This window comes from Leptonychotes weddellii, chromosome 6 (genome assembly GCF_054177405.1).
Source record: "Leptonychotes weddellii isolate Sample4059 chromosome 6, ASM5417740v2, whole genome shotgun sequence".
Classification (NCBI taxonomy): Eukaryota; Metazoa; Chordata; class Mammalia; order Carnivora; family Phocidae; genus Leptonychotes; species Leptonychotes weddellii.
In genome coordinates, this window is record NC_138374.1 from 131,408,119 (window position 1) to 131,417,380 (window position 9,262).

Genomic DNA, 9,262 nt, shown 5'->3' on the forward strand with positions numbered 1-9,262 from the left:
TAAGCTCTACAGTGCTGGAGATGGAAGCGTGAAAATACTCATTTAAGACAAGGGGGCTTGGAAGTAACAATAGGAAAAGTCCCAGAACAATGAAGGAATGCCTAGAAACTGACCATCCAACAGATCTGGTTACCAGCTCTGTAGCAAGACAGGGGAAAAAAGCCTCCTGCAACTTTACACTGTATGTGTCTCCGACACATCGACCGCAAGGAAGATATGCTGGCACGGGGACGGGGAGTTGGGCAAATCCTGAGGAACGGAGTAATCATGCTTTAGAATCAAAGGCTTCTCCTCCACACACCAGTCGTCGGTCCCCTACCCTTAGCACAGAACACTCAACATTCCAGGAGGGATTTCTTCCTTCCCTCACTCCTTCTAACATACAAGTGGAAGAGAAACAAGGAGGAAGGCCCTTTTTTCTTTTCTTTTTTTTTAAACTTTCACCCATGGGTGCCCTCTCAACCCAAAACCCTGTGTGTGTGTGTGTGTGTGTGTGTGTGTGCATGCGGATTTCCCCTTTAACACAGGGGCAGGGATCCTTGCTGTTTTGAATTTCCAGGACTTGATCGACTATGTGTTAAATCTAGGATTCGAAAGACAACACACAGAACCTTAACTTAGATTTTTTTTTTTGAATCTCCAGACATTAATTCATTGACAGAAAATTTTTAAGAAGCAAAATACACAAGCGAATGATAAATTACACCTTTCAAGTGTGATTTTGACCAATACCACTGCTTCCTATCACCGTAGTTTAGCCAATATGAAGAAGGAACAAACTCTTTAACACCAGAACCAGATCTCTATTCACACCCACTCACTTTGATCTACTGCCTTAGTAGGCTTTAATTAGAAGACCAGAATTAAACACTTTGGCCACAATATACATTCAAGTGCCCTGATGGGCTTCCTTTTCAATAAAAATCTAATAAAATGTCTTCAAAAACAGAGTCGCCTTAGCCTGGATTATCAAATATGCCTTTATGTCTTGATTTCTACATTTCATGAATCAAGATAGGCAGGAAAGCATACTCTATTAGAGACAAATTTCAACAAACCAAATATTCAAAGTAAATAAGCATCGGAGATCAAAAGAGAAAATGAGAAGGAAGAAAAAAAGGAGAGAAGAAACAAATAGACATGGACTTAGGCTTCCTGCTCTAATAGAAAAAAACAAACAAACTAAAAAGTGTGACAAACTGGAAAAGCTCTTTGATATTTGTATGCACCATTCATAAATCTCTTAAAAGGTGTTTCACAGCTAAAATAATGTAATTAACAGCTTTGCAGTAAGGTTAGGCTCTGGCAAGGCAACCTGGAAGTCTGGAAGGTCTGAACATCACTGCTCAGGTGCTTTGTCTAGAATGTTATGCACAGCAAAAATAACATTCAACAAAGGAGCTGCTGACTAATTTCACATAGATTTCAAGACCCAAGTAATTACAGGTTCCATCAGTGGCCACATCTTGAAACTATTTATTTTTAAAAAGACAAACACAGAGAGCTTTCAAAAAGAAAGCCACCCTGTGTGCCCTCCCCCCTCCCCTTTTTTATGTGTAACTATCAATGTATATCAACTGGGCATGCAATCATATTTATTGTCACTTTCATTCATGTCATGCCCTTGCTTATATGGTTTAGATATGAATTATTGACTGTTACACTCCTTGTTGTAAAAAATAAATAAATAAATAGGATGGCAGGTACTTTGCACTGCTCTGAAGCGAGCGAGCAAGTCAGAGGCCAGCAGAAGCTCCCGCTTTATATAACCACCCCTCGTTCCTCATCTTTATGCCCTAGTTTCAGATTGGCTTTTCAACTCTTTCTTTTTACAAGGGAGAGATGCACCCACTTTGGAAAATTAAGGCTTAACACAAACAAACCCGAGGATGTGGCTAAATGTCCTTCCCAGAGCATCTGTTGTTTAAGAACACCTCTGATTGATGATTGCTATTTTTTAATTGTTGCTTTAAAATTTAAATGCCCTCCTGGGATGTGTTGTAAGTGTGTGAGTCCATGATATGAGGTCTAGAAAGTAGAAAAAAAAAACAACAGAATGAGGGATCTCATGGCATGATATCCTCCTCAAACCAACGCTTCCCCCTGCTATAAAATCACAGGGTACTCAGATACCGGTAACCTGACATTGTATGGCGCTTTCCACAAAGGTATTTGACAACACCGCTGAGAACCTTTAGCCTGCTGCTTGGTACAATCACAAGAAAAAAAGGAAAGGAAACTTTAAACAGTTTAGCCCCCATGCCCAACTCCAAAAAAAACGAGGGTTTTAAATATGGGCCAAAAAGATTTTCCTCCTGAAAACAGACTTTTACTTTCATATTTTTCCCCCAAAGGCACACATCATTCTATAAATTTCCCTTCAGAACCTCTCTTTGGTCCCCAATTTCAAAGAGGCTGGTAACAGAGACAAGGAAAATAAACCAGTAATGCTTGATAATAACTGTCAAAGAAACTTGGTGCTTTTTCCAGGAAGCAGAGCTACTCGGGCTTCCTATTGGAAACTGCGATCAATCTTGACAGCACTTTTATGCTGAAATTTTAATATTTAAATAATGGGTTTGTCATTGCTGGTTAAGTGAGTCAACTGGCCAAAGAAAATGCTTAAATGTTGGAATCTCAGTCCTACCTGTTTTTTCTTTGATTTCACACAACACATTAAACAAGGCAGGCTTCATTCTGTGGCAGTTTAAAGCATGTTTTCTGCAAGAAAGAAACAACAACATAATAGCTTAGGTGGACTTTCGAGATCAAACTGCTGATAAAGCACAGGGGGAAAAAAAATCTGAACATTTAGCCAAAATTATATCCCAAGCATAACTCTGTGGCATGCTTCAATTGTTTTATGACTTAATATACAGAGTCCTGCCATAGAAAAAGAAATAATGTTAATTAGCAGGGATAGAGTAGGGATTTAACTACAGAACAGAACTAACCTAAATTATGCCCATTTAGGCGGAGTTAGGTGTTGTGTTATTTTTTTTTATAAGTAGTTCAATCAAAGTGGAATTCTTAAACCAATAATCCTACCCAGGGCAATGACTACGGCAAAGCCAAAAGCATGGGATAACAGTTTCTATAATCTATGCATCCACCAAAGCCTAGGAGCTGTCTGCCTCTCGGTCTGTGTGTGTGTTTTCAAATTTAATTCATCCATGTGTTCGAATTCATTCCGCAGATGCCCCTGTATTCTCATAAACACAAGATGCTTGAAAGGTCTTCTGAGTAGAACTGTCAATTTATAAAATTTCAGTCCCCAAGTTAAAGAGTATGGAAATGCATTGCCAGGGGCAAACATACCCATATGGGGAATAAATTCATTTCTCTGTGTTCACATTATGCCTCTTGTGTGCACACTGCTTATTTGCAGGTGTTGAAATTCAATTATTTACAATTAGGACCTTGCACCCATTGGGGAAAAAATAAATACAATTCTGCCTTTTGGATTAGTGATTTACCTGGTTCTTGGTATGTGTTTGTATTCAGAATGCACTTGAGGAACCAAACAATACCTTTCCCTTGATTTTACTATGGAAGCACTTAGCAGAAGGATATTGTTTTGGAAACAAAATCCTGATCCTATCAGCTATCAGTGAAGGGAATTCTGTTTACAAACTGAAATTAATGTGCAAAGACAAATGGAAACCCCTGGCACTCCAGACACATGCAATCCTTTTTTAATTCTTGTGAAAGTTAAAAAAAAAAAAAAAATAGACACATCCTCATGAAGAACAGTAACCAGAAGTCTGGTCTACATACTGTACAGCAAAGGAGCAATAAACTCAAAAATTCAGGAGTATCAAAATAAACACATGCATTGTGTCTAAAACACCAATGGTTTACTTTGTAAATAATAAATGTACATGAGAAAGGTATGGCTAAGGAAAGGAAAAACAGATGCAGTATTTGCTAAGTAGAGTTACATTGTTTAACCAAAAAGAAAGCTTAGTGGTGATTGAGTTCTCATGTGGGGTGGGGAAAAAAGGTGGAAAATACTTCACTGTATCAAAGACCCCTTTGGGGCGCTTTTAAAATAGTTTTCATTAATTGTATTCTTACATAGAGGCCCAAATGGAAAAAACAAACAAAAGCAACAACAAAAAGCCCCACATGGCTTCAGAGAAATACTGCATTTCCACAGCACATCAATGGGGTTATGGAAAGAGAACAGATTTCCCTCTCCCAAAATTGTGTCTGATCTCTCTCAGCATCTAGGCCACTGTAAGGGGGGACCCGCCAAGCCACGGCTGTCCTCAGTTGTACAAAAAGGAATACGACTCAACATGAGAAAAGTGGTAAATCTCCAGCCTTCCCGGCCCTTTCCACTTCACAAACTTGTTATTAAACCAGTTTACTGGTCTGTCTGAGTTTATTTTTCTGGAACAATGCAGTGGAGAAATCTGTTCCAATTCTAAAAGAGATAGCCAGTGGGAAAACTTCCACTTTACGATAATTACTAGCTTCTCTTCAGATAATAAAATTCAAAAAGAGCACCGATTCATTTCTGAAAACTTTCCCCCATTTAAGAAAATCAAGAAGAGTTCCAGTCTTTGAACATTTCTAAGTTTTCGAGCCCACGTAAACCTCAGTACTTCTGAGTTTACATGTTGCATGTGCTTGCTGCTAAAATAAGGGTGTAATTCATAACACCCATGCTTTGAGCTGCTTCTCGTTTTCTCAACTCAAATTCCTTATTTCCACAGGACAAAAATACATATAATGATGTCTTTTCCACATAACTAAGTCATTCGGGTTATAGGAATTGTGCACATATTAAAAAAAAAAAACTACTTCTGAGATTTAACAAAGCAGGGTAATTAACTGTAAAGACATATGTGGTCATTAGATTTTTAAAATTCTTCCTTTTGAGGTCGGCCTTGGGCAAGCTGTTAGTGGGTTGCCACTAACTCTACATTTTATTCTGAAAGAGAATTTACTGTAAAATCCTAGAGTGGAGAACTGTATACTGGGCAGTGGATTAAGTTGAGAAGCTAAACAGCTTCTTTATTCTGTTTCCTTAATAAAGATCCTCCTGTCCTATAGTACTGAAATACATGAAATTCACACATGCCCTCATTTCTATTTATTTGCATTCTAACTGGTCCTGAAAGAAGCATGGGAAAAAGAGCATGCTTGATTTTTGTCCCCCCCTCCACCCCTTTTTAAAGGACCATACATTCTGTGCCATGGAAGGTTGGTAAACTGACTCAAATTAAGAGACAATAAAGTTAAATTCAGTATCTGTGTCGTCCAAAACTAACAAATATGCCTCAAAACAAAATTATGTTTTCCTTCTTTCCATTAGCTTTTTTTGAAACAGAATCAAATGAATGCAAAATATTTTTTGGATAGCTGACAAGTACTGACAAAGAATTAATCTGCTTTTTTTTTAAGGGGGCAGAAAGGGGAAAAGATAAAAATTAATTTTAGAAGGGTACGTCAAGAAAGAAAAGCAAAACTCTCTGAATTAGGTGAGGAGTCACTAAATTTGCAAATAAAGTGTTATTGGGACATTTTATTTTGTAATGTTACGGAGTCCCTCAACAAGAAGGCATGGAATGCTGTTCAAAACTTGACAATTCTGCTCTCTGATACTTTTTTAAAGCAGTAAAAAGTGCCGAGGGCCGCTTTTGGATCGGTTGGCAGTATTTTCGGCGTGCCTGAGTGTTTGTGTGGACATATATGAATATCTCTATATTCACACGCACACACATACACACACTCACACACATTACACACTCACACACACACACAGAGCCACATCTCGGCATGGGCGATTACACTTTCGATAACAACGCTCCTTCCAATTTTACTCCTCCGCCATGTAGTTGCTCGTCAAAATGGGAAAAGAAATAACATTTTAAAAGAAAGAGCTGTGCTGCTTCGGTTCCCATTGTTTCCCCCTGCGAGAGGGAGAAAAACAAAAAACCCCAAGAAAGGAAAAGAAAAGCCTCCATCTCACCTGGCCTGCGCCTCATCCAAACTCTGGTCTGTGATGGTCATAATTTGCTGTAAAATGTCTCCAATGTCCTGCTTCCTCCCGCCCTCCCCCTCGGTCCCTCCGGCCCCATCCTGCAAGTGCTGGGACAGGCCGGGGTGCCCGGCCATCCCGACCCCAGCATGGGAATGCATCAGCCTGGGCTGCTCGTCCATCTCCAAAGGCAACGGCAGCCCCCGGCTCTTCCTCTTCTGCTGCTCGGCTCGGCTCCTGGGCAGCACCAAGGCTTTTTATCCTTCACGCTGGCTTCAGATCCTTTTCAGGATAAACAGGGAAGGGGGAAAAAAAGAAGACCAAAAGAAAAAAAAAAAATCCCTTTGCCTCTTTTAGAGGCTGGTGGGAGGATGGGGAGTGGGGAGGGGGAGGGGGGCGTGAAGGGGTTGCGGGGTGAGGGTGGGGATAAGGGCTGGTGGGGAAGGGTGTTGACTCCAAAAAGCAAGAAAAATAAACCACCTTCCCACTTGACGAAAAGAAATCAGAGCTGGCTTTTGGTTTTTCAGTCCGGTCTCCTTTGCCTGGCAGAAATGGGCTCCCGGCGCTTAAATCTGTGGCTTAATCCTTTTGCAAATATGCATTGATCGGGAGAAAGGAGAGGAAGGCAGGGGGATTGCAATGCAAACTTTCCCCCCCACCCCCCGCTGCCCCCCACCCCCACTCCGGGCCAGAGTGATCTCAAAGGGGGTGGGCTGTTGCAAAAGCCAGATCTCCCCCGGCCGCGGCGGCAGGCAGAGCACAGGCTCTCTCCTCCTCCGTGTCTCTGCAAACTCCGGCAGCCCCGTCAGCCTCCTGCTTTTGTTTAGCTCAGGCTCAGGACTCCAGAAACACATACAGAAAAACCACAGCCTGCGAGGAGGAGGAGGACGAGAAGGAGGAGGAGGACGAGAAGGAGGAGAGGGGAGGGGGCGGGGAAGCCGGGAGGCGGGGGGTGGGGGGGTGGAGAAGGAGGGAGGAGGGCGCGCGGCCCCGCCCCCCTGTCCTGATTGGCCGTCGGAGAGAAGACGGGCCCTCCTCCCCCTGCTCGCCTCCCTGCGCCTCCTCCGCGGCCTCCTTCGGCTCCTCCTCGCCCGGCGCCCTGTCAATCAGAGTTCAGAGGTGGGCCGGGAAGGAGGCCGGGCCAGTGCCAAGTCTCCGGTCCTTAAAGGTGCAACGGTACCAGGAGCTCCAGCTCAGTTAATGCCCAGGCTTGTCGCCTGCCCGGCTTAGCTGCCGTCCTTGAGGAGAATGTGGCTCCACTTCAATGCAAACGTATAATATTTACAGAAGAGAACACTGGCGGTGAGAGTCTACCCCCCACTCTTGTTTTCTTTTGCTGTAACATTGCAATTGGAAAACTGGATCCTTGTAAATCCTTAGACCTCAGGGAAACTGTTGAGAGCAAAAGTTTGTCAGCACGAAGTAGTTATGAAGCACAATCGAGCTGCTAATATAACGAACAATGATCTCTAATAAACGGCAAATGTAATAATAGATTTTTTTTAAAAATCACAGCGGAGTTCAAAGTAATACCGAACAGTGGCATTTTTGTTGCATGAAAACTAAATTATGAACTATGAAACAAAATAATGTTGAAGAAAAAAAAAAGATTAATAAATAAGTCCACCAAATGCATCTAATTCAACGTATCTCTCCCTTCCCCCTGGGGGAAATTAGTTATTTGGCTTAAATACTTTATAAAGAAATGCATTATCACTGTCTGGATCTAGTTTTTAATATAGTCTAATAAGCATTATTAACTGGAATAAGAAACGAACTGACGTTTATTGAATGCCTACTACGCACCAAGTAATTTACATGACTTATTTTAAGACATCTCTGTGAGCTATGGATTATGATTTTCACTTTACAGAGAGGGAACTCAGAAAGGTTAAATAACTTGTCCAAGGTCCCACAGTTTTTAAGTGTCGAAGCTGAAATTCAAATCTAAGTGTGGCTCTCTACAAAAACCTGGTGTTTCAACTATGCAACCTGCCTGGGTCTACCGGAAATGTATGAATCACATTAGCTATGTATGCATTGCCCATGTTGTTTGTAAAGAGACTTAAAATGCTTTAAAAAGTGCTTTAAAAGATACATATTCGAACAAGGTGACTCAAATTGAAAATGGGTAGGAAAGAATGAAAAAAGATTTAAATAGAACGGGGGGAAAAACTAATAAGAAACTCCCAGCTGAAGTCCAATACCATACCTCCAAGTAGATCACAGATTTGCCTCCCATCTTTTCATCAGGCAAGGTGAGAAGAGAGATCTGACTGGCTACGCAGTCACAATGGGCAAAAGATAAAAGGGCAGACGAATTACTTAGGAAAAGCCCCGAATATGTTGAAACCTAAACTGTTCTAATGTGTAGCCAGCCCTATTCCCAGATGACAGTATAGCCAAAAGAAATGTGTTGAACCACTGCAAACCTCAGTGTATCCAATCTGCAAAATGGAAGGCAAGCTTGCCAGGTGCTTGGAGATAAAATGTTATTCTTTTCATCACACCAACCTCCTTCCCAATGATTATCAAAAGCGAGTTTGGCATGGGGCGCCTGGGTGGCTCAGTCTTTAAGCGTCTGCCTTTGGCTCAGGTCATGACTCCTGGGATGGAGTCCTGCATCGGGCTCCCTGCTCCGCAGGAAGCCTACTTCTCCCTCTCCCGCTCCCCCTGCTTGTGTTCCTTCTCTCACTGTGTCCCTCTCTGTCAAATGAATAAATAAAATCTTAAAAAAAAAAAAACAAGTTTGGCAACATAAGGAACATAAGGAGCCCTTATGAAAGGATTTCAAAGCAGTTCTTAATAACTTATTGGCATGAGAGCATGCAGTAAGGTGTATTAATGGTAATTATGATGCCATTACTTAATAACAATTGTTTTATTCATATACATACCCTGACTTGTAAACTGGCTTTTTAAATCAACACTAATAAGAAGTTGAGCACAAAATGATATCCTCAAATTGTATGTCAGTCACAGTGAGTATACTTACAATGATGAAATGATCCCATCTTCAAGCATGAAAAGAAGTCAACCCAGATCCTGGATAAAATCGGTATGTGAGCAAGTGATTTTTTTTTTTATTCTTATGTTAATCCCCATACATTACATCATTAGTTCTAGATGAAGTGTTCCATGATTCATTGTTTGTGCATAACACCCAGTGCTCCATGCAGAATGTGCCCTCCTCAATACCCACCACCAGGCTAACCCATCCTCCCACCCCCCTCCCCTCTAGAACCCTCAGTTTGTTTTTCAGAGTCCATCGTC

The 9,262-nt window shown here is 41.5% G+C and overlaps 1 protein-coding gene across 2 annotated transcripts in view; it reads right to left on the reverse strand.

The window, feature by feature from the left end:
* PBX1 (PBX homeobox 1) overlaps positions 1-6,868 on the reverse strand; it is a 260,589-nt gene extending 253,721 nt beyond the window's left edge. Inside the window, exons 1-3 of one of the 2 annotated variants that reach the window (XM_081825228.1) lie at positions 6,470-6,868; positions 5,981-6,271; positions 2,648-2,721 (exon numbers count right to left, since the gene is read on the reverse strand). In XM_081825228.1, coding sequence (XP_081681354.1) covers positions 2,648-2,721; positions 5,981-6,171 — 265 coding nt within the window. In that variant the 5' untranslated portion in view covers positions 6,172-6,271; positions 6,470-6,868. Of the gene's footprint in view, positions 1-2,647; positions 2,722-5,980 lie in introns of both variants that reach the window. The other variant, XM_081825229.1, reaches the window with a different exon arrangement.
* Between the last annotated feature and the right edge of the window lie 2,394 nt (positions 6,869-9,262).